The sequence below is a fragment of the Babylonia areolata genome, chromosome 30, assembly GCF_041734735.1.
Source record: "Babylonia areolata isolate BAREFJ2019XMU chromosome 30, ASM4173473v1, whole genome shotgun sequence".
In the NCBI taxonomy this organism is placed as follows: domain Eukaryota; kingdom Metazoa; phylum Mollusca; class Gastropoda; order Neogastropoda; family Buccinidae; genus Babylonia; species Babylonia areolata.
This window is the reverse complement of record NC_134905.1, coordinates 11747996-11774713: the sequence shown is the minus strand read 5'-3', so window position 1 is coordinate 11774713 and position 26718 is coordinate 11747996. Positions and strand designations below refer to the sequence as shown.

Here is a 26718-nt window from a genome sequence, read left to right as displayed (position 1 = left end):
TCTGTCCCGTACCCAAAAAAATTAAACCCTCTTTTCTGAATGACAATCACCCTGTTGCTCTAATCCCCACTGTTATGAAATGCTTTGAACGACTTATCCTCAAATATGCTTTATCTCAGATGACTCTATGTCTAGGCCCAAATCAATTTGCATAATTACAAGCCTGACAGACATAATGATGACGCAACTCTCACTGTACTCCACAACATGAACACACTTTAGAAAACCCTGGTTCTTTCGTTTGAATTCTTTTCATTATATCTCCTCATTATATCTCCTCGCATTCAATACTATCCAATCTCATCTGATGGCCATGAAACTCCCGCCCTAAAATGTTTGCCCTCAAATTGTTCTCTGGATCATCAGCTTTCTTATGAATAGATCTGACTTATTATCTGTCTTATTTACTTTATACACAAATGACTGAACTGGCACGGATACCACCACTTTAATAAAATATTCTGATGATTCTGCACTGCAAGACCTATAAAATTCTAACAATCGGTCTTTTTTTCTTTTCTTTTCTTTTTTTTTTATTTATCAAAATTGCTAAAAAAGACTGTATTGTTTCAGCTCTTAACTCATCTGGAACAAAATCATTTACTTAATTCTAACCAGTCAGCTCACAGACGTGGTGGCCACAACTGTGAAACAGCCCTTCTTGAAATAGTCCATGATTTGCTTTCTGGACTGGATGAAGATAAAATATCTGTTCTCACTCTTTCAGACTTGTCAGCAGCCTTTGACACCATCGACGACTCATCTTCTTGAACAGACTTAAAACTTCCTTTCACATTGGTAACACTGCACTAGCATGGATCACGTCTAACCTGTCACACACAGAAAGTGTGTGTGAATGGCAGATACTCTGGCGTATCTGCCTGGAGATATGGTGTCCCACAGGGGTCTGTCCTAGTTCCCGTTCTTTTCGTGCTGTATGCAGCTCCTGTGCCAAATATCATCAGTCATCATACAATGTTGCATGAGAGCTTTGCAGACACTCATCTTTATCAGTTGGCCTCCATAACTAAACCAATGTACTGGTGACTTGGGAGTGCATTGCAGACCTAAAGGACTGGATGACTCTCAATAAGCTGCAACGAAATGATGATAAGACCGAATTTATGATTGCCTGTCAAAAAGTTTCATCAGCATCCATCCTTTCCTGATTCTGTTCTGATTAATAGCACACCTGTTTCACTTTCTCCTTCTGTTCGCAGTCTTGGTGTTATCCTTGACCAGTCTTTCCTTCCAAAAGCACATTTTGAATATCTGTAAAGTTGCCTATTATGTACAAGTTGCCTATCTGGAACTGCACAAAATCAGTTCTATCTGCCACTATTTCTCTACTGATGCAACCAAAACACTTGTATGCACTTTTGTTCTTTCAAGATTGGATTACTGCAATTCTCTTTTAGTCAGCCTTCCCAAAATCTGTTTGACAGATTTCAGTGAATTCAGCCTAACACTGTCAGACTTATTTGCAGAGCTTCTAAATCTGACCATGTTTCTCCTCTCCTTCAGTCTCTCCACTGGTTGCCCGTTTCTGATCGAACAGACTATAAGCTATCGACTCAGATTTTTTCTGCAATGGACCTGGCCCAGTGTATACTTCTGAACTCCTCAATATATACTCTGTTTCTCCAGCTCCGTTCTTCATCAACTTCTCAGGATACCTCATGTTAGAAGAAAGACCTACAGACACAGATCATCTTCTTTTCAATCACCAAAGACATGGAACAATCTCCCTGATAACCTCCGACATTCTGACTCCCTCACTTCTTTCAAATCTGGTCTCAAAACTCACCTCTTCCCTCAGCAATAAGTTAAGTTGTGGCAGGTCCACTTCTTTGCATGTGGTGTGCTTGACTGTATGTATACGTATGTATATGTACACATGCACATGCTTCTGTATGAATGTGTATTTGTGTGTGTTTGTATGTTTCCATGTGTGTGCGTGCACGTGTCAGTGTGTCAACTGTGTTATGTGTGTGTTTGTGTGCATTGTGTGTGTGTGTGTGTGTTTGTGTGTAGTTTGTTAGTTATTTTTTGTAAAGCACCTAGAGCAGATTTCTGGATAGTGTGCTGTACAAGTATCCATTAATATTTGTTATTAATATTAACTTTGACTGTGTGAAAGCTTTTGCTATCTGGTGCAAGGAAAACTATTCAGACCTTAATGTGCAGAAAACTAAGGAAATGTTGACTGATTTTAGAAGGAATCCATCCACAGTGTTAGACCTTTTTATTTGTGGTGTGAAAGTTGAGCCTGTAAATGAGTATAAATATTCAGGGACAGTTATTAACAATAAGTTAAATTCTACTGCTATCACCCAGCTTATTAATAAAATTAAAAAAATGTCAGTCCAGAATCTATTGTTTACAAAAGCTCAGAAACCTCAAAGTCAATGATAAAGTACAACAGAATTTTAACAGATGTTTTACTGAATCAAAAGGTAATGTTCTCTTTTACAAGTTGGTATGGAAGCTTAAGTGTGAAATGTAAGAATGTGTTGAACAGGACAGAGAATGTCTGCAGTAAGATCACAGGAGTGAGACAAAAAAGACTTGCTGTTCTCTTTGAACAAGTCACACAAAAGCAATAGTAATCTCATGACATCAGCCATGGACTCGGTAAATATTATCAACTTTAACCATCTGGAAGACTACAGGACTCTTAAATTTAAAACTCTTAAAACTGGAACCAGTTTTATTACAGTGTCAATTCAATTATGAAACAAATCAATTTTACTCCTTTTTTATGTAATGTGTTATACCGAATAGGCTGCATCCAAACTGTGTGAGTGGAGGCAGGGGAGAGGAGGGGATGTGAGGAGTATGGGTGTGTGTGGATGGGCGAATGTGTGTGCACACGCGTTTGTGTGCATGCGTGCCTCCATGTGTGTGTGTAAATGCAAGAAAGTGAGAGGGGTGGTGGGAGATGATGATGATGACGATGCTGTGATAGAGGTTCATTTCAGTTTGGGACTACATGACAAGACTGTACTCTACGTTTCCTGTCATAATGATATCCCAGTGTCAAGCAGGCCCGAGAGATACAGCAACTCGCAGTGTTGGTCAGAAAATAAGAGCAACACACCCAAAGACTCATCCATGAAGTGTATGATACTTGACAGTATGGTCCATTTCTTCCCATTCAAGCCCACAGCAAACTCAACTCTGGGTAGGAGCCGGCTGCGGTCTGAAAAAACCCACCTCAGCTGGGATTCGAACCCAAACCCTGCTAGCCATCAGTCTGTGATGCTAAACACTTCACCAAGGCAGCTGGTAGAAGCAGTGCTGCTTGCAGTGGCTGAAAGAGCAAGGCCTGCATGTCCTCTAAACGAGTGCATATCCAGGTTTAACGTTTTGCCCCATCACCTAAACAAGCATGGTTGTCCTGAGTTCTGTTAGAAGACATGACAATGTGCAAAACAAGATCATTAAAGAAATGATAGAAAGTAAGAAAATGCAAAAAGACTAAGCCACTTTGAATGCACAAGTCAGGGATCAAAGATGGCTGCCGGAAGAAGAGGTCACCCACAGGAACACACAGGGGAGGTAGTATACTGCGGCGAGGTAACTAGTAACATAAACTTTTGTTTTCTCCCAGTCAGCAGGGTAGCGGTTTGTACAGGACAAGAAATCAGACCCTGCCAGAGTCTCCACCAGTGGGTCATGGTATAGCATGTGCGATCTAATACTGAATTTCAGCAATGGTGGATGCTGCCAGTGTAATGAGTGCCACTTATAACTAGAGGTGCTTTCTTGCTCATGCACTTTTTTTTTATACATTGAAAAACCACTGCCAATATTAGTTAACCACCAAATAACTGTCAGCATCTGGCTGAAATATTGATTTTTCAAACACATTTTTCAGGTTGTTAATGGAGCCTGTGTGCTTGTTATTTCAAAGAGAAACCAGTGTACCAGCCTTCAAATCATTTTTCTCTTCTTTTTTTTTAATGTTCAAAGAAAACAAACCTTCTTTTATGAAGTAGTCCTTAACTTTCTGTGATGTGTGTACATGTACCCATTACCTGTGCCCAGCTGCTGTGAAAAGACAACCAGGTTCTGACTGGACATGCCCGTCAAGGCAAACTTGTGTTGACGGGGAATGGCCACTGGCGGCCCCTCCTGCTTCAGGATGGCCTCGTTGGATGTGAACACCACTTCTGGTTTTCCTGCCCCGACTCTGAAAGCATCAGTGCTATCACTATCAACCATAGTCAGTACCTCCAAACAAACATACATGCACAAGTATTTTTGTTGTTTTTGTAATAATAGTAATAATAAGAAATTTGTTTCCTAAAATTACTTTATATCATTATTAACTCATTCTACCCCACAGCTACATGCCTACTATAACTCCCCTGAACGAGCACTACATACAACCGCTGCAATAAAAGTAGCGTTGTTCACTAAAACGGTGAAAATCGATGGAAATTTGTTGATTTAATTGGTCAAACAAAGTTTTTCACACTGCCAGTATCCATAAACAGTTCAGTTTAGAACACCAACTGTTTCAAGCAAGGATAAATTAAATTAGTATAGTATATTGGTACAAGAATACTCATACCAGGTCCACAGAGGAAGTAACTATGGTACGAGTTAACTCGTATCTGGAGCACAGTTGAAAAAAAAAATTTTTTTAAGCTATGTCATAAGCAAGGCTGTTGAGGGCATGGCCATTGCTGCATCTCCTGCCTAAGGCAAGTGAGATAAGGCAGAATGTTATCAACAAATGAAACCTGAGGCTACAGGCTAGAGCAATTGGTCTGAATTGGGGTTTGTGCAGGCATTGTACTATTTGTAGGATAAGGAAAGAGAGGGCCACCATGAGTGTTGAGAGGGAAAACCCTGAGAGACTATGAGCATGCCCTAAGATGTACAGATATATGTAAGTAGAAAAAAAAAAATGAGGCAGTGCTCCAAAAACAGTGTAGCAATGTATTCATGTATGTGAGTAAATATATGAATATATATAATACATATATATGTGTATATAGAATAGAATATGTCTTTATTACCAAGTATACCAGAGTCACAGGGAATATTAGGGGGGATAGTACATAAAAAGATACAAACATAAATTGAAAATCATACACAATCACAGATACAGTTGAAATCAGGATACATACATGCGGATATCAATACAAAAACTTGTGCACACTCACACACATGCACGCACACACACACACACACACACACACATTAGAAAAGAAGCCACATATTACATGTGGATGGAACTGATAAGTAGATCTTCCGGTAGATGGTTGTTGATAAGATTGCACAATGCTATTTAATCATACTGGATTTGTTCAAGAGACAGGGCATTGACTGTTTTGGGGGAAAAGCTATTGGCAAAGTGATTGGTTTTTGTCCTTATACTTCTGAACCGTCAACCTGAGGGGAGCATCTCGAAAATCCCAAAAGCTGGATGCGATTCATCCTGGCTGATTGATTTTGCTTTTTTGAGTAACCCCTTATAACATACGTCGTCTAGAGAAGGTAGGTCAGCCCCGGCAATCTTGGTGGCAGTTTTTACGATTCTGTTCAGGGCTGCAACTTCTGCCTTGGAAATGTTTCCATACCAAACAGTAATAGCGAAGGTAAACACACTTTCAGTGACTGCTCGGTATGAATCAACCATGATTTCTTTTTTAATTCCGAACTTTTTGAGGCGCTGAAGAAAGTACAGATACTGTTGTGCTTTCTTTACAATTTTTTTCTGTATTTTTCTCCCATTTCAAATTGCTGGAAAAGATCAGTCCGAAAATCTAAATTTGCTGATGATCTCTACTTGCTTGTCTTTAACCCCTTCACTGCTAGTACGTTTTGCTATAGCCTATGCTGAGAAAATTTCCAGAAAAACAAGAAAAACACACCAATAATTTTAATTTACTTATATTTCAAAAAGTACTGAAGATAAATGCATGAACGTATGTATCAAATGAAAGGAAAATGAAAGGAAATTTTCTATCTAAAATTACGTTTAAATAACATACTTACCGTGACCCATCTAGTGCAGACTCCAGCAGGGGTCTGACATTCCTGTCCTGTGCAAACTACTATCTGCCTATGCGGAGAAAACAAAAGCAACTACGGCCGATAACCTCCCGGAAGTAGGTAACCTCCCCTTTATCCCGCTAGCTAGCGCCCTCTTTTTCCAGCAGCCATCATGACTCCTGTTCCTGTGCTCTTCATACGGCTGTTTTTTCATTTTTAATACTCGCATGTTCAAATAATGAGTCAATCTGACACAAAAATTCCATGAAAAAAAAAAAGGGACTGTCATTCCATCGTGTACGTGCTACGACATCAACCAGGTTATCAACCAGTCTTTCTTGTGACTGTTGTGATCAGCCACACACACTGTCAAAGGTTGTGCAACAGTGTCCAGGTCCATAAGTCTCCAACACAGTCCGCACAAAGAATGAAAAGGGTGTACCCACCCAGCATCTATTGCCAGTAAAAACGCTGTGTATGGTACTTGTGGAAACAGTCTTCAAGACACAGTGTGGTTTGCTGGGGCAGTCTGGGCAGTAGAATCTCACATCCTTTCTTTGCCCTTTCTTCCAGCAGACTCTGCACTTCTTTTGTAGCTGGGCCTTCTGTGGGGTATGTGGGATGACATCAATGAAGTGTCATCCAGAGAGACGAACAGTGTGGTCATCTTTAGCAGTGTCTGGGTCTTGGTCACCAAAGATCATGGCACTAATTACATCCTTCTGGAAGTCCAGGAATGTACTGCTGTTGCCTGCTTTTTTGTTGAGGATGTGTGCATTCAGCATGGCAATTTGTAGAAAATGTACACACAGATATTTGTACCACTTCAGGGTTTTCCTTGTGGCATCGTAGGGCTGCAGTTGTTGGTCATGATGGTCCATGGCACCCATGTTTTTGTTGTAATCCAGAATTGCTGGAGGCCTATTTACTGCCCTTTGGTCTTGCTGCTGCTGGTCTTCAGCTGCAGGTTTGTGGCAAGCTGTCAACTCCAGATGGTCCAAGATGAACATCATGATCATCACCATGCTGCATACCTGAAACACACTGCATAAAAGACTAAGTTTGTTGGGGTTTTTTTTTTTTTTTTTTGGTTTGTTTGTTTGGTTGGTTGGTTGGTTTTGTTGTTTTTTTTATATAAAAAGGTTATGAAATGGTACCATTTTATTTCTGATTGTTTTCAGAAGCTGAAATACAAACACACACACACACACCTACCCCCCACCCCACCCCAACACACATACACACACACACACACACACTGCAACTGGTTTATAGTATGTCACACCCTCTTCATTCTCTTTCTCATACATTACAAAATGACAACACACACACACACACACACACACACTTCTACAAGTGTTGCATTTACAAAGTAATTTAGGCATACAATTCTGTATATCATTCTCTGATTTCAGTATTGTAAACATCCCCCACCCCCTGCGGCCCCTCCCCCACTCACACACACACCAGCAACAACAAATTATACACACTCAGGAACGAATTCACACAAAGCTCTAGGCGAGCGACACACGATGTCATCAACAATGTCACCAGCAAGCCATGCCCCCTCGTGCAGTGTTGGTCACACACAGTACACACGTGACTCTCTCTCACACACACAGGGACTGATCAGTGACTAACGAAGCTACTTACCACAGCTAACACATTCAAAACACACACAATGCAGTTATATTCATTGTTACAACAAACAGAAAGCAAATAATAAACTGACAAACCTTGTAAACACCCACCTGCATCTTGAATCAGCTGAGCCTGTCTGTTCATTTTTGTCAAGCAACCCCACCTTCCACCCCCCTGCATGTCAAAATCAGCGTCTTCGGCATCAACTTCATGCAGTTCTATCTCATTCAGTCCATAATCTTCATCTCTACTATTTGCATCGTGAAGGATTTCTTTGAATACTCCTGCAAGTGTTGGGGTTTGTCTGCGTTCAGCCATGGCTTTGCAAACGCAACTTGAGCTTCGTACAAACTTACAAAACTTTCACCATAAATATGACGAATAGGTGAATATTTTTAGCTAATGGAACTGAGGAGATAAAGAGCTCTCAGGGGAGCTAATTTAATGGTTAGCAGACTGTTTTTTCTGCAGTGCGGGAGTCAAAACGTAGAATGTTGTAACATGACATACGGCGCACGTCAATTCAGCACTGGCGAGCGACATTTCATGACGTACGCCGTACGTCAACAGCGCAGTCAAGAGGTTAATAACAAGTGGTAAGGGGTCAGATCTGTTCTTCCTGAAATCTAAAATTAATTCTTTTGTTTTTGATACGTTGAGTTCTAAGTTGTTTTGATCACACCAGCTGACAAGTTCTAGTGCTTCTTCCCTATATTTTGACTCATCACTGTTCGTAATCAGCCCTTCTAGAGTAGTATCGTCGGCAAACTTGACCATGGTGTAACATTCATTTTGAGTTGCACAGTCATGTGTGAACAGTGAGTACAACAGTGGGGATAGAACACATCCCTGTGGGGCGCCTATGTTGAGAATGCATGTGGAGGAGGTGAGGTCACCAACTTCAACAACTTGCGGTCTGCATCTTAGAAAATCTAGGATCCATGCACAAATTGATTCAGACAGCAAGAGGTCTTTCAATTTGAAATATAGTTTTGATGGTACTATTGTGTTGAATGCAGAGCTGTAGTCAATGAAAAGGATCCTAGCATAGCTGTTAGGATTTTCAAGATGTCTCAGGACAGAGAGACCTATGGTAATGGCATCTTCAGCTGATCTGTTAGCTCTATAGGCGAACTGAAAGGGATCAAAAGAATGCAGGTTTTCAGGAATCAAGCAGAGTCAAGCGTTAATTGTTTTCATGATGACTGATGTTAAGGATACAGGACGATAATCATTTAGACAACTAGGCTGTGCTTTCCTTGGAACAGAAATGATTGTTGATTTCTTAAAGCAGTGTGGCACCACACATGACTAAAGGGACATGTTAAATATGTCAGTGAAGACACAAGATAGTTGACCACACACTTCCTCACAAGGCCTGGTGAGATGTTGTCAGGGCCAGTGGTTTTTCTCATTTTCAGACCACTGAAGTGGCGTCTGACTTCATTCTCTTGGACTATGAAAGGGGGAGTGGGGGTGATTTTGGGTGCAATCACATCAGAAGTAGACAATGGTTTGTCAAATCTGGAGTAGAATGTATTGAGTTCTGTCAGTGCTTCACACACACGCACATGCACGCAGACACACACACACATATATATATAACTTTTTTTTGTCCTGAAAGCAAGATTCTGAAAGAAATTGTAATAGCATCTATATTTTTAAACACTTATACACACATACAAATACATACATATGAACATAGGCACATGTGTACACATCATTATAGACTTGAATATGTATGTATACATACATAAATAGACAAACATTGATATATAGAGAGAATAAGAGAGCAAGCAATACATCACACTTTTTTTTCATCATCTATTATTATGGGTGGGCTGATTCCCTGCAAAGGAGCGTATGTCTGCAGGCGTGGTGTGGTGTGGCACCAGGAATGTGAGCGGTGCATCGCTTGTGAAGCAGAGAAAGGTTGAGGTGCTGCTACTGGGTGAGGCCGTCCTCGGCTGACTGAAGCTGCTGGCATAACGCCTGCAGGAAGCCAGCAAGGCCCAATAATAACGGGGAACCACCACCCTGGCCTGGAGTGCCTCCTGGGCCGATCCAAGGGAGGTAACTGCTCCACAAACTCATGTGGATTGCAAAAGCGGAGTTGTGTCCCTTAATGTCTTTCGCAAGCAAGAGGGAAGGTGCATAGTGTCGCATGTATCCCTTTGTGGTCTGCCTTCCTCCCTGTACACATTCAGAACATCAGAATGGGAAGGCAACATGAGGGGTCCATGCTCATTGGCAAGGGCCACAACAAGAGGCAAATATAAGGCAACTCAGTGCTAGGCTTGCCCAAGGAAGGTATCATTCTGCAAACTGCCGTGGGTTGCCGCAGCAGAGTTGTGTCCCTTGGTGCTGTGGTCATTGGTGAAGGGTTCGGTGAATTCTGTGTCGCATATGTCCCCTAGTGGATGACCTACCTCCTTGAGTACATGGAGGGCACAATCTGCCCAAGGTCCAAGACAGTAGGGGCATGCCGCATGAGGGGTCCATGATTGTGTTATGGGCGCTGTCAATTTTGGGTTGGGGGGAAGGGTGGGAAAGCCCATTTGCTTGCCGTGGGTTGTGCATCCCTTGTTGCTGAACGGTGGTCACCGTTGGGAATGGTTCCTCTGAGTCAGACTTTGTGTGAATAGATGGATAAAGGGATTGACAAGGACGGATCAAACACTGCCCAGAGGCAGGTTGGAGTATTGCCGGGGCACTCTGATGCAATAGTTTGTTTGTTTCTCAAGGAAGCATCACAGCGTTCAGACAAATCCATGTATGCTTCACCACATCTGCTAGGCAGATGCCTGACAGCAACATAGCCCAACACGCTTGTACTCGATAGTACTACTACTGGTCAATGAAGTATGAGTAATGTGTTGACCAACTTTTGTGGGAAGTTTGACATTTGAAGACAGCGTAGTAGGTGGTGTAGGAGAGAACAGAAATGTATAGACCAACACTTGCGGAGAGGTGGTACGGCAGGAACAATGGTTCTGGCTGTGTTGAGTGTGGGGACTGCATGTCCAACGATCAAGTGTGATCATGAAGGCTTATTTTTGTCCCAATCACCCAAACAAGCAAGTTAGTCTTGTGTCTTGTTTGAAAACATGCAACAACAAGATGTCAATGAAAGGACAGAAAGGAAGAAAATGGAAAAAAAAGAAAAAAAGAAAAAAAGCTCAGCAGCTGATGCTACATAGGTAAGGAAACGGAAATGGCTGCCTGAAAAGATGATGATGCAGACTTTGTAAACAAACATGGGAGGTAAATACACTAAAGGAGGCTGTTAACCACAGCTACTTTTAATTCCTCTGCACAGGAAGACAAGTTGTTTGCACAGGACAGGAGTCTGCACCTGTGGGTCTCAGTATGCCATGTATTATGTGTAATTAAAAGGCCTCTGGTGGAGAGGAATGCTATGAAGTTGGCCAGATCAATGCTGGACAGGTTTCTGTGATTTACTGAGTGACTTGCACCAAGAGAGCCATCGATTCCAGTGCAGAGTAAATACCTTGTGTCCCTGGTCAGTGAGACAGGCTGACCAGGTCAGTTGTTTGGTCTGAAGCACCTGAAGCATCTGATGCCGACAGAGATTTTGACTGTAGATCATATACATCATGGACCTCTGGGTTCCTTCAACAGGGCTAACTAGTGACTATCGACCAAGTGATGGCGTAGAGAGGGACTGTGAGCATTTCATCCATTCTGCCACCTTCCTCCAGACTCCTCCACACAAACACACACATACACACACACACCCACACACACACACACAAGCTGAATAAGTAATGGAAACTAGAAGACAGACAGAAATACACTTTTACTTTAATCCTTTCGCTGCCAGGAAAATAAGATTTAAGTGAAATCTATTTGCCAGGGTTTTTTTCACAAAAAACGGGTATAAATTTTCAAAAAATTCTGTGCTCTTTGTTATTGGAGAAAGACCCATAAAAGTATATATTTTATGAAAGGGAAATGAATAAAGAATACAAAACACATGATGTTTTCCCATTTTATGCATTTTAAGTGACATGCTGTTGTTTTGAAATCAGTGTTTTGTTTTTTGTCACATTTTCAACTTGTTCATTACAAACATTAGTCTGGTAATTTGCACAAAAAATATCATTTTCTGGACAAATGGACATCTGCACACACAAAATCATACTAGAACAACCACAATATACAAAAACTGAAAAAGAAATAGATGCATTGTGACTTCTGCAAGTGATAATATGGATGTGAGGCCACGCCCCCTCAGTCTCCACCCCCCTCCTCTTCACCCCTCTCACACTGTCACTTCATCAGACCGCGTTGGCTGAGTGCCAAGAAAATGCTCATACAGTGCCCTGCTAAAAATTCGTCTGCTAGAGTTGAACAGCCTGCATCACTCACTGATAGTTGTATCTTGGCCACTCTCTTGATTGCTCCCTTTATTTTCTATCAAATCGTCCTATAAATGTTCACCACTGTCTTCTCCTTCGAATTTATGCTCCAATTCTTTCTGAGCATTAGCTAAAGAAAGTAATCTTGGTTGATTTAGTTCGCCACGAGCGCATGTCTTGAGCACGGAGTCAGTCCGACATTTTGTTGAGCGAGCGAGGAGAGGAGCCAGGCAAAGACTGCGGCCAGTAACCCAACCAAAACGTTCAAATAAAGGACTGCCTTATGACGCAGATGGTGTTTCTAGCTATGAATAGAATCCAGAAAGATTCCCCAAGCTAAAGCTACCAGCATTTTTGTCACCAAACTGAATGCAAAGCAGGGAAAAGTCAGAATATTTCGATGACGAGTTATCTCGTCATGCAGGCAGCGAAGCATACATGCTTGCCATGACGAGTTATCTCGTCATGCAGGCAGCCTAGGGGTTAACTACTTTCAGTATAAAGCATATGATTAACATTAACAATACAGGAGGAAGAAATCTACAAAATTGACTTTCATCTTTTTAATATGTCACATACTCAACAGTCAGCACATTCAATAATTCACATACTTTGAACGAGTGATGCGTAATTTCCCAACGTCTGAACCACTTTCTGGTTTTTCCCATTTTTCCGCCAGGTACTTGGGAACCTGCAAACAACAGAGGAATGACACTGCCCATGATATTCAATAAATGAAATTAAAAATCCAAACATCATGCTGAACCATGAGAAATGAAACTTGGTAAGTGGATACCCATTGATTGATCATAAAAAAATAAACATGGATTATTTCTTTGTCAGTACCTCATTTTAAATCAAGGCACGATTTGTAATGTCCTTTCTGGTTATGAAAAGAATGTGACAGTATATGCCAAGAGCATCAACTTTTTTTTCTTTCCATTTTCTGTGCTTTGTAGCTCAGATCTGGATGCTTTCTTTGCCAAAGCACTCAAATATACATTGCACAACTTAGAGAGTATCATGATCACCTGTCTGCTGATGATTTCTATGCTCGTCACCCGGCACATATGTTCACAAGCAAACCTGTGTGAATCCTCTAGATCCTCCTGGTCTGGTTTAAATTCTTTGTCAGTACTTCTCTAACAGACTGAATCTCTCAGGTATTGCCTGCAGCAGCTGTGGTGATAATTTGGTTACCATGCTAAAAGGTCAAAGGACATTATTTTCTGCAAAAGCTTTTCATCCATTTCCTGTTCTGCAGCTTGAAGCACCATTTTCCAGCCTTCATATTCTAATATTGTATGTCCTTCTGATGCCCGATGTGCATTTTTGTATAAGTACTTTTCTTTTTGTGCTTCTCTGTAGAACAAAAAAAAAGCACTCTGACTTACAAAATGCTTTCTCTGATGTCTCAAAAGAATGCCTAAACGTTTTGACTGCTGTTGAACAACTTCATCATCAAAGTATATTTTTTTTAATTCTACAGCATTTTATAGCTATCTCCATGCTATAGGCTTAAATCCTAAAAAAAATTTGCAAACATGTCCATGCGATATAGAAAGTCTGCGGGTTCCAGCAGTCACCGTCTAACTTTGTCTTGATTGAAGCTTCTCTAACTGAAGCTGCAGCCGTTTGTATTAGAAATACTGACAAAAGGCTCTCCAGTCGATTCTTGAACCCTTGATTGGAGATTGTTTCATGTTTGCTCTTTCTTGATGCCATTTCTTCTATATTCTTTTACCATCACCAGGTCCACTTTAACAGATACACAAAACAAAAATGTAAATGTGAAATGATTATACCCAAAACTGTCCACTAGTTAATCATCAGCTGCAAACAAGACCACACTATAAAACTATCTCCCCCATAAAATCACATTCTTGAAATATCTGCTGTTCGAGGATTGGAGAAATAGACAAAACCTTGTTATATTTATAAACATCAGGCTAGCCCCATTACAGCCTCTCAGTCACCTTCAATACGCCAGATCATGTGGCTTCCCTTGGAAAACAATTGTTAAATCATCACAGAACACTCTATATATGTTTAAAACCAGTCTACCCTGTTCATGCGAGTATTTGGGGGGAGGTAGTAGGCGCTTGGTGAGTAAACTTCATTTTCCTGACTATCATCACTTATTTCCACAATACAACAGTGTATTTTGAATGAAAATTCTTCAAATCAGTATTCATTGTATTCTGAAGTAGGGGAACATGACATGTGTAAATGTTAGCCACAAAAACCACAAGAATTTGCGACTTAAAGGCTATTTCCGGCAAAAGGGCATTTTCGGGGTAGGGGAAGCAACTCGACCAGTGTGACTTCCCAAAGGGTCAAATGTTCATCCAAACATACTGAGATATATCTTAAAGGCTCCTGCAGGCCTCTGTATAAAAACAATTTTGGAAAGAGTGATACTGAAGTGATGAAATAAAACAACCGGACAATCTTATGTTGAATCGTCAAAGATTTGATAGTGGGCCAATACAAGCCTTAACTGTGAAAGAATGAATAAAGATATTTCAGTTCTGGATATTATAGATAACAGAAAAGGCCCAATTGAAAAATGAAATATATATAATATGTGGTGGTTTCCTTTATATAAATATGATTTATGAGGGTTTGAAGTTGACCATGTCTTGAATTTCATTGACCTGAGGGCAGTAACTCTTTCGTGTTTCCCAAGTTTTTTTCTTGGGAACATGTAAAAATAAGTTCAGCAAACACCAAAGAACATTTTAAGACTGGTCTACATCATTTCTGGGTTCCTGGGGGGAGTGGGGGTGGGGGTGGGGGTGAGGGGGGGTGCATGGTAACCCCTTGGCCTTGTGGACTGAGGGATGGAGGGACTGAGAAAGAGAGAGATGGAGCATTTAACTATACTATGAACAGCTTTCAACTGGCATAACATTAAGTAGTGACTCAATCGTATCAGGATCGTTCAAAACTGTCACTTCCAAAGCAATAACTTACGTACACCTATATCCAGTCCACAACCAACACTAACTGAACACCAACACCAATCTGGCACTCGAGACATAGCTTGTGACCTACACACATGCATACACACCTGCACTGTATTTCTAAGTTTAGAACTGCAAGTCAAACATCTGCATTAAATATTCAAATGCAAGTCAATTTTGCTGTGTGAATCTGCCATGGCATCTCCCAACACCTCTAACATTTAAAAAAAAAATTTTTTTATTGATATAAATACTGATTTAAGTGTGGGTAACCAAACATGGTACAAAACCAGGTGACAAGATTGTTGCAAGTGCAGTTTGCAAAGTGTGTTTTGACATAAACAATCCCTACTGCAAGGCAAAGAAAAGAATTACCTATATGCACACAAACACATATCATACACACACAAACTTGAAACACAGAGTGGGCTGACCTAAAAGTAAAACAGTAAATTACTGTTTACAAACAACAACAAAAGGAGGAGTTTGTATTATACTCCATGTCTGGTGTTACATATACTTACCATGTCAAACTGTTGCAAACTAAGCCTATCGGTTTGCTCTGCTTGGCCAAATTTCACGCGGCTAACAGTGAAAAGACAAGCAGTCTTGCCCCGGTCCGCTCTCAGCCAATCAAACGCCTCTAAAAGCTATAAGCGCTGAATCATTCCGTGGCCATCGAAGAAAATGCCCCATGAGAACCACGGCAGAGACGCGGGGACGATTGGGCGGGCATTCGAGTTTGACATGGTAAGTATATGTAACACCAAACATGGAGTATAATACAAACTCCTCCTTTTGGTGTCATATACTGTACCATGTCAAACTGATGCAGAATTTAAAGCAAATGGAGGAGGGCAACGCCTAATGGTTCGTATGGGGAGCCCTTGTAACCGAGATGGCAGTGTTAGCCGCGACAAAGGAAATCCCCTTGGAACTGTCAGCCCTGGTCATACGGAAATTCCGGAGGTAGAAGTTGATGAAGGGATTCTCAGATTGCCAGAAGGCTGCCTCCAAGACATGCTGCAGTGGCACTGGGTGCTGGAAAGCAGCCGAAGTAGCTATGGCCCGCACTTTGTGTGCTCTGGGATGAAGACAGCTGATATCCCTGTGTGCATGAGAGTAGGCTCTACGAATGACTTGGGAAACCCAGCGGGAAATGGTACCTGCAGCGATGTCTTTCTTGTAATTCTCATTGAGGGAGATGAGCAGACGCCTCTCAGAAGAACGCCTATGGCGAGACCTATCCCAATAGTATTTGAGACACCTAACAGGGCAGAGATGCCTATCCTCATCATCTTGGGCAAGAATATCAGACAAAGGTCTGACCCTCAGAGAGGGGGAAGGGACCTCAGGGTCTTGGTTCTTAGCCAGAAACTCTGGAAGGAAACGAATAGTGATGGAACCATCTCTGGAAGGCCAGATCTTGTGGCATTCCACTAAGACCATGAATCTCGCTTCTACGACAGCCAGTGGCCAGCAACAGAAGGAAAGTCGTCTTGAGGGTGAGCAAGTCGAAAGGAATAGTCCCCAATGGCTCGAAGGGCTGTTTTCGAATGAAATCCAGCACCAGGAACAAGTCCCACAGGGGCACTCTTCTGGGGTTTCTAGCTTCCTTCAGAGAGGCACCCCTAGCCACCTCTCTGAGCAGGAAATCCGCTTCAAAGGCGGGACCACCTAGCTGTTTGATTGTGGTACAGATGGCAGACCTGTACCCTCGGACAGAACTAGCAGACAGGTTGAGAACCGAGGAGCAGTGAGCCAGAAAGTTGGCCAGCTGCATGCTCGTAGGGTTAGCAGGGGGAATGTCCTGAGCTGTACACCACCGCAACCATTTCTTCCAGCGAAAGTCATGCAAAGTCTCCGTTCCCTCCCTCCTTGCTCTGGTGACTATGGAGAGGAGGTCAGAGGAGGCACCCCCCTGGGTCAGCGCAGCCGACACAGAGGCCGACCGAGGGGTGACTTCAATGGTGATGCTGACAGTTCTGACTGCACAGCAGCCATGCGTGCAGGTGGAGCAGTTGAGGATTGGAATGAGGAATGCCCGAACGAGGCTGCCTCAGCAGATGAGATTTGGTTTCGAGTTCCAGGGGTGGAACATGTGTCAGGGACAGAAGGTCCGGAAACCAGGGCTGGGCTGGCCATTTCGGCGCAATGAGGATCAGCTGCAGGCGTTCGAATTTGTCTTTCCGTATCCCCTTGGACAGAATTGGAAAGGGAGGAAACGCGGAGGCAATCAGACTGCTCCAGTCTAGAGAGAGAGAGCATCCACTGCCCACGCTTCTGGGTCGGCGACCGGAGAGACATAAGTGGGAAGTCTCTTGTTGAACTTTGTGGCAAAAAGGTCCACCATCGGCCAAAACCACTGTTCCCACACCCCCTGAAGTGTGTCCTTGTCCAGGGTCCACTCTGTGCGGATGACACTCTTGGACCTGCTGAGAGCATCTGTCAAGATGTTGGCTTTTCTTGCTAAGTGTCTCGCTGAAAGTGCAATGCCCTTGCTGTGGCACCAACAGAGGAGAGCCTCGGTCCGCAGGGAGAGGTCTGCTGAGTGCGCTCCCCCCCCTTTGTTCACATAACATGCGACCGTCGTATTGTCCGTGAACAAGCGGATGGTCTTGCCAGTGGCCTCCCCCATGAAGTGCAGGAGAGCCCTGCGAACTGCCTCCAGTTCCAGAACATTGATGTGGCATAGGCGCTCCTCTGGGGACCAAGTCCCTGCTGCATGGAGTGAGTCCATGTGGGCTCCCCAGCCCAGGGAGGAGGCATCTGTGAAGAGTGCCACCTGAAGAGTAGGTGGGGCTATGGGCACCCCCTGTGTCCGAAGAGGGGTGATTAACCACTCTGATGTCACCTTGAGGAACCACTCGCCCAGACATATCTGGGTATCCTATGGCTGAGTGCTCTGGGACCAGCGTAACCTCAGTGCCCTCTGGAGAGGGCGCTTGAGAACCCTGTCCTGAGGAATGAGAGGTGCCATGGATTCCATCATGCCCAGGAGGGAAGAAAGTGTCCGCGCTGTTGCTTGGGAGGAACGGCGCAAGTGGCTGAGGAGGCCTGCCAGACGGTCCCAGCGATCTGGCGTCGGAGAGACTATCATGGACCGCATGTCGAATCTCATCCCTAATAAGTCGAAGGACTGACTTGGGGACAGATCGCATTTCTCCTGGTTCATGAGGAAGCCCAGTTGGGAGCAAAGGTCTAGAAGTCTGGCACAGGGCCTGCGACTGGGCCAGGATAAGCCAGTCGTCCAGGTACACACAGAGACGAATGGATTCCGAGCGGACGATGGACACCAATTCCCACACCACCTTGGTAAACAGGAAAGGGGCAAGGGACAGACCAAATGGGAGGGCCGAGAACTGGAACACCTTGTCCCTCCACACGAACCTCAGGTACCGACGGGATGCCGGATGGATGAGGATATGAAAATAAGCATCTTTCAGATCGATAGAGGTAGCCCAATCACCCTGTTGGATGGTCTCCCGAATCTGTGACTGTGTGTCCATCTTGAATTTGATTTTGGGGAGGAATTTGTTGAGGGGGGACAAGTCCAAGACTGGTCTCCACCCTCCCGAGACCTTTGGAATCACGAACAACCGGCCGTAAAAAGCGGGGCCCAGGTCCGAGAGTTGAGATATCGCCCCTATGAGGAGTAGGTGCGATATCTCTTTCTCTAAAATGCTCTCCTGCTCTGTCGAGCTGGGCACATGAGGAGGAGGAGCGTATCTCAGAGGGGGGCGGTCCTCCACCCAAGGCAGCACGTACCCCGACTCTAGCACCGATACAATCCCGTCGTTGAGTCCCAGAGCACACCACTGGTGTGCATACCGGGACAAGTTTCCTACTTGGAGGGGCTGAATGACTGGCAGTGCTGGGGGTGCTGCCTTCTGGCCTTGGGCATGGCCGGTCGGCTTGGACGTACCTGAGGTGGTTTATTCCTCTGCTGCTGATTCTGCACACGCCGCTTTGACTTAGGTGGTGTGGTATATGGAGGGGCCCTGGTGGCCGGTCTCTTCAATGGCATAGACCCTGGCACCCCTGGGAGGTGTGGGCCAAATATGAGGCCACCTCCCTGTTTGTCTCTGCCCTGTGGCTGACAAAATGGGGCGCATACTGGCCGAAGAGGGAGTCTGCTGTGCTGCGATGGACCGCAGGGCAGCCCTCTCCTCCACAGGAATGTTAGAGAGGCGGAGAACGACATCACGCTGCGCTAGCACAGTATTGAAGTGAAGGCTGGTAGCTGTGTCTACAGCTGCCGTGAGACCAGATGCTACCCTATCGCCAAAAGTGTTTAACCTCTGGTCGGTGAAGAGGCCAGGCGGGACAGAGGAAGGAGACCCCGTGTCCTGATTAACCGGACGCTGTTCCCACAGCTCATTGGCCCTGTGGAGGAATGCGTCGAAGAAGGTATAAGCCGTGGAAACCTCAAGGAGGCAGCGGCGGGCCAATTTGTCCCACTCTGCTAACGTTTTAAAGGATAGGGTAGCTGAAGTGGGGAAGGTGGTGCGCTGTGAGACCAACATCCTGTCCTGCGCGGAGGGCTCTGCTTCCCTGTAGGCAGGGTGGTCCTGTGTGTACCAGGACCACACCCCTCCCTTGGAGGAATCTTTAAGGAACTTTCCCGGGGAAAAAGCGCCCCGGGCAGAGAGGGACTCCCTGCCTGGAGGAGGGATGGAAGCAGCACCCTTGACAGTGCGGCCTGGCTTATTAAGCCATTCCTGCGCCATTTCTGGCACTCTGAGTTGCCTTGTGGTTCTGGAGTTAGAGTCACATGGCGTAAGGAGGGTCAAGGGTAACAAAGTAGCCTGAGGGACTGATTCGGCATATGTGACCCTATTGGGGAGGGTCAGTTCGAGCTTGGCAAAGTCCGAGTTTGGTTCAGGCTGGTCCCTAGGGAGGCGCGGGCTCAATCTGTCCCCCGGGATGTGGGCGAATAGTGTTCATCCGCTTGTTCGTCCTCATCCGAAGACAGGGGCTCCCACTCTTGTTCGCAGTCCATCCCCTGCTGGGTGCCATCCCAAGTGGATGTACCCACTGGGGTGTCCTGTGGGCTGTGGTCAGCCCAGCGGGATGAGCTGGGACGATCCTGAGCCGGGACCATGGCCACAGCTGTTATGTCCTTGACGCCTGAAGCGGGTGGGGAGCGTGTGGACCGTAGGTCCAACCATGCTTGGGATGGTGGGTGCCACACCTTCTCAGAGAGGGCGTCCCTGGATGCAAGAAGGACCCACGAGTGCTGTGAGGGGACAAACACCCACTCATCTCCCTGTAGGACTGAGGGCTTGGTAGGTGGGAACTGCAGGCTCCCCCGGGCTGAGCAGGGCCCCTCAGCAACCGTTGGTCCTGACAAGGAGGCCGTTGTGACCGTGGAGGTCACCTGTGGGTTGACAGAGGACCGATTTGTGGACAGAGTGGCAATATTGGTCGAGGAGCTCGACCTGACCGACAAGAAGTCGATCCCACTTGTCGGGGCTGTGTGTGTCACCCTGTGAGATGTGCTGGGTTGGGTCCGGTGGGGAGCGGACAAGGGGTTGGCCCCTGGTACTCCCGGCAACCCAGCGTGCACCATAGGTGCGCCACAGAACGGGTAGAATGGGGGTAACCACCCGTGGGCACCAGCCATACTGTGACCCGAACCCCAAGGGTCACTGGCGCCTTGACCTCCATGAAGGGAAAACCTGGCCAAGTCAGAGGGAGGTCAGGTCCGACTTGGATGTCAGTCCCGCCCGAAGATGAGCAGGCTGACTGCCCGGAACCGCCTGACACGCGCGGGCCTCCCCCAGCCGGGGAGACTGGCCGGATAGCGGGAAGACCTGCAGAAGGGAGGAGGGGGAACAACAATGGGGCCCGTGAGGGCCGTCTCCGAGTGGGGACCCGGGTAACGGCCGGGCGCGGCCTCACCTTGGGAGTTCGCGCCTAGCTGCAAGTCCCCACTGACAAGAGAGGACTTGCCACTCCCCCTTCTCCCTGCCTCGCACTGGGACACCTCGGGAGGCGACGCTCGTACCTCTTTCCCCCCGGTCCCCTTCATGACCGTTTTACTGGTACGAATGTCGCTTCCGTGATCAGCGTCTAAAGAGAGTCTCTTGCTGAGTTTCAGTCCCAGCATCATGATCCCTGCCTTCGTGGTATGGCATACGAGGCATGGAACCCGCGCTTAGGCACCCAGTGAAAATCCAACCCCCAACAGAGAAAGGAAAGACAGGATCGACTTAGAGGTAGAGAAAAATGAACGAATCGAGGGGGCCGAGTCAAATCGAGTACACAGAATATAACAATACAATACAGACAAGCCGCATGCAGCAAAATAAATGAAATGAAATGAAATTATGGTGCTTAGAGCCTTGCCGACCACTAAGGCCATCTCAAGGCTATCGCCGCGTCAATAACTACTACAAGGATAAAAAAACAACCAATTAAAACGAGTCACCACTTCAAACTTTCCACTCCAAAGTTAAAAAAACTTCCATAGTTTAAAACCTTCAAATCTGGTTAAAAATGTTCACTTCTTTTAAGAAGTCCATCAGCGCCCACGGAGGGACATCATGAAACAAAGTCTTCAAAGAAACCGCCGTGTAATGTCATGCAGCAAAATAAGGCCAAATGAATACGCTTAATAGCCAAAAAAAGCATAAGACAAGACAGAGCGTAAACCTGACAAGATGGCGTAAAGAGCCTTGGCCAAAGGAAATGATTCAGCGCTTATAGCTTTTAGAGGCGTTTGATTGGCTGAGAGCGGACCGGGGCAAGACTGCTCGTCTTTTCACTGTTAGCCGTGTGAAATCTGGCCAAGCAGAGCAAACCGATAGGCCTAGTTTGCATCAGTTTGACATGGTACAGTATATGACACCAAAAACAATTTAATATTCACAGTGGTCATTCCACCGACTGTCAAGTGAACGCCACCCACAAGGCAGATTTTTTTGGGCATTCAAAGCAAAAGCATCATGAAGATGGAGCTCGCTGAAGGAGCCAGTTTTACCAGTTACAGTAAATTTTATACTGCTTTCAAGGCAGTTCAAAGCTTCAGTCCCTGGTTGTTCTGGAGCCCTAATCCAGTCCCTTACCCTAAGCCACTGGACCAACTATTAGAGGCTAGTGGAGATAAAATCAAATGACCTTTCATCACTTTGGCAGCCACCATCTTGCCTAATCATCTGTAGTGGAATTTAGTTGGCCCCCAACCACTCTGACAGCCCATTCCATCAGTAATATGGTACACCAGTGAGTTACAAGACAATAGAAGAGAAGACAGAGGGCAATATTCTTTTATAAAATCGGGTGTCAAAGTTGCTCTCGTCAGGAGCTACATGAAGCTGCTTTGTGTTGATCTGGGATCAATGCCAAGCTACTTCATAAAAGAAGTAAGGTAATCCAAACTGCCCCCTGGAAAACGACAAAATCAGAGAATGTCGTGGCGTTTTATAGCATACTGATTGATGACAAATTATCACTTGATGACTGTAAACTGTTGGAGAATCATCTAGATTTGTGGCATATGCGATCAAAACGCACTTCTCCTGACTTGGTTGAATAGACATTCGGTCTACAGGCTCATCTAACCATCAGAGGAATAAGCATCCAGGCTGTAGTCTCAGCCGACCGTCAGCTGAATAGCAACATTCTTTATTTTTTGTCTTATTCATACTCCTTTGGCTTTGACTCAGTCTGAGTATTCCAAACAATTCGGGCAAAATGTATTAATGGGGGAAGGGGGTGTCAATGTTTTGGTAATGTTCTATTTTAGTGTCCTAAATTCTGGGACCTACTTAAACGAAGAATTTCCTGTGATTTGCAATGAAGGCATATGAGAAATGACATGTTACTTGTAAACAACCCTTCTAATCAAGAATCAAGCATGACACAACTTGATATGACCCATAACACGAACCTGAACCAACACTTGTCTAAAGTCTCAAGTCGCCATGCTTTTTGTTTACCTTTTCATAATTTGCAGGCCAAATACAGGAAGAGCAAGATGGCAGCACGCTAGTTGAGCCACTGAATCGGCATCAACATTGAGTAAAATAACCCTCAAATCAGTCTTAAACTACTGAAAATTGGGAAAAAACAAAACAAAAAAACAAAAACAAACCCTACTGAAAATTGGTAACAACATTTATTAATAGTAATATCATTTCATCTATGCATGAATAAGCTCTTGAAGAAGAAACAACTCCATAAGAAAGCCAAAAAGACAAACAACTGGGCCAACTACAATCTCACTCAGAAAGAATGCCATGACAAGTGCACAAAGCTGAGTGGAACTACATCAACACCACCATCAATGAAGGCCTACAAACACCACCAATCCATTCTGGTCTTCTGGTGATACATAAAGAGTCAAAGGCAGGACAACATCAGTGTTGCACCACTAAAAAAGAACAGAAATTTGATCAGTGACACAAAGGAGAAAGTGAAGATCTTGCTTCAACAGTTCCAGAGTGTCTTCAGCAAAGAAGTGGATGGTGCACCACTACTCCCCATGGACAAACCACAACATCCAGACATACGAGACATCACAGCGGACACCTAAGGTGTGCTCAAGCTGTTGAAGAACATCAATCCAGCCAAAGCCTCTAGGCCTGACCTACTCAACACAGTAATGAAGAACTGCGTAGGTCTAAGCAATTGCACCAATGTTGAGAGACATTTATCAAAGCTCATTGGACACTTGTCAACTCCCCCAGGACTGGTGCACAGAAAACACCTCCTGTGCTTTCAAGAAAGGTGACCAACATCTAGCCCAAAACTACCATCCCATTTCCTCCACACCTGACACCTGTCTGCAACCACCTGCACCAGTACTTCTACCAGCACAAAGTCCTGTCAGACCGAAACCATGGCTTCAAAGCAGGTTTCTCTTGTGAAACGCAACTACTAGCCACCATCCATGACCTCACAGTCCTACAACAATGGAGCACAGGTATACCACACCATCCTTGACTTCAGAAAGGTGTCTGACACTGTCCCTCACCAGAAGCTACTCTCCAAACTCTCCCACTATGGCATCAAAGGAACAACTCATTGATGGATTTAAAACTTCCGGACAAACAGGACTATGAGAGTGGTTCTTGAAGGTGAGACCTCCAAAGAAATCAGGGTGGAATCAGGAGTCCCCTGGGGTACTGTCCTAGGAACCCTGCTCTTCCTGTGCCACAAAAATGACCCACTGGTGACAGCCAAATCCAAAGTTCAGCTGTTTGCAGACAACTGTCCATGGTAATGGGAAATCAGGAACTTTCGAGACCACAACACACTACAAGAAGATCTTAAGCACCTAGAAGTCTGGGTTGACACCTGGGGAATGAAGTTCAACACAAAGAAGTGCTATGTTCCCATCATGAAGAAGACAAACCTCTATGTACCGCCTAAACAACAAAAATGTACAGGAAGTGGACAAAAACCCATACTTAGGCATCCTAATATCCGACGACCTCAAATGGCACGACCATGTTGCACTCACCACCAAGAAAGCCAACGTCACCTTTGATGCCAAAGAATCTCTGTCTCATGCACTGCAAAATAACAGCATAATCACCCTCATCTGATCCATCATGGAATATGGAGCATTTATATGGGACCCATATACCATCAAGACAACACTGACAGACTAGAATGTGTCCAACATTGTGCTGCCCATTTCATAACAGGAGATTACCGCTCAAGGAGAGGGGCAGAATGACGACCATGCTGCAGGGCCTCCAGCTCCAGAGCCTCCAAGACAGACGTTGAGGCCTCAGTCTGACCTTCAGTCAAGTGGTTGAGGGGTCGGTGGCAGCACTGCCACCAAAATGATGAGTTGGTTGAATATACTTACCGTGCTTGGGGTGAGTCCTGTCAGTGTCTTCAGTGTCGGCAGATCCATGGGGGTGCTGTTGTTTGGGGGACGTAGTGGTGGTCTTCACTCTGGGAGGGACGCTCACTCAGTCTGGCTCCACAACTAAGCCATTATTGTTGTTAGTAGGGGGCTTAGTAGGTGGTGGGCCAAGTACGTTAAATCTGAGCAGACACCACTGAACACCACCGAAGTGACTCAGCAGCAGTGCAGGGTCTCCTCTGGTGTGTGGCCTCCTGGTGACCTAACATCGATGGTTCCCTGCGGACTGCCGATGCTGGAACTGTGACGGACAAACCCAGGTGTGGCCATGTATGGAGGAATCTAAATGAGCGGTGTGGGAGTAATGCCACTGAAACGGAGCAGATGATGGGGCAGCAAAAAAAAAATATATAGATACATATATATAGATATATATATATACTTACCATGTCAAACTGATGCAAGCCAGGCCTATCTGTTTGCTCTTCTTGGCCAAACATTTTCGCAGCAACTCAGTGATAAGACATCTCGCCATTAGACCACCATCTGCTAGCCAATGAAATGCCATTTCCTCTAAGAGGTAAACAATCATTCCAATGGCCAGCAAAGAAACACCCCACATGAAGCATGGCAAGAACTGCGGGGACAGATGGTCGGGATTTGAGTTTGACACGGTAAGTATATTTAACCAAACTGGGAGTATAAAACAAACTCCTCATTTTGGTGTCATACACTGTACCATGTCAAACTGATGCAGAATTCAAAGCAAATGGAAGAAGGGCATTGCCTTCTGGTTCACATGGGCACCCTTGTAACCATGACAGCTGAGTTAGCCACGACAAAGGAAACTCCTAAGAACCATATGCTTCCCAACAATGCAGGGCGGGATCAGGAAGTAAGGAAAAGCATAAGCAGTCAGCTTGCTCCAGTCCAAAGAAAAAAACAATTCGCTGCCCAAGCTTCAGTGTCTGAAACCAGTGGTATAGAAATCAGGGGTCTTCAACAGACCTGTGGTAAAGAGAACCACCCTCTGTGGAGACCCTAAACACCACACCCCTTGCAGGGTGTCCTTGTGTAGGGTCCACCAAGTGGAGGACACTCCTGAAACTGCTGCGAGCGCCTGCTGAGGTTGGTACTACCCCTACATGTCTTGCTGAAAGCTCAATGCCTTGTAGCACCAGCCAAGGAGAGCCTTGGACCACCCCGTGAGGATATCAAAGCACCCCCCACCTCCTCCCACACCCCCTTTTTTGTGTCCACACATACACAACAGTAGTGTTGTCTGTGAACATGTGGATATTCTTGATGGATTCCTCCCCTGCTGCAAGTTCCAGAAGAGTGAAGTTTCAATTGACTCCCATGATGACCAAATCACAGCTGGAGGGAGTGAGCCCTCGTGAGGATGCCACTTAAGTATGGGGGCTTTGGGACCCCCTGAGCCAGAAGGGGGGGGCAGGGGGGGGGGGTAGATAAGCTATTGCTGATGTATTTCCAGGAACCAATCTCCCAGATGTGCATGACCCTGGGCTACACCCTCTGAGACCAGCCTTGTCTCTGTGCACCGTGAACTGAAGACTGAAACCCCTGACCGACCGTTATGGACCATATGGCAGATGTGATCCCTAGGAAGTTAGAGGACTGACTAAGGGAGAGTGCTTAATTTCCCCCTTTTTGCGACAATCCCTGTTGTGTGCAAAGCTCCAGAAATCTGGATGTGTGAATTGTACACAGGGCCTGCAACTGTGCCAGGTGGAGTCGGTTGTGTAGGGGGGGTGGGAGGGGGGGGCAATGGAATGACCAAAGGGGAGGGCAGAGAACTGGATTACCCTGCCCCTCCACATGAACCTCAGGTACCGATGGGATGCTTGATGAATGAGAATCTGGAAACGCACAACCT

General features: G+C 45.2%; 1 protein-coding gene across 1 annotated transcript in view; it reads right to left on the bottom strand.

Moving 5' to 3' along the window:
• Window positions 1-26718, bottom strand: part of LOC143275277 (general transcription factor IIF subunit 2-like) — a 99306-nt gene that overhangs the window by 61224 nt on the left and 11364 nt on the right. The window contains exons 2-3 of the mRNA XM_076579261.1: window positions 12644-12723; window positions 4041-4195 (exon numbers count right to left, since the gene is read on the bottom strand). Of these exons, the coding sequence (XP_076435376.1) occupies window positions 4041-4195; window positions 12644-12723 (235 nt within the window). The remainder of the gene's footprint in view (window positions 1-4040; window positions 4196-12643; window positions 12724-26718) is intronic.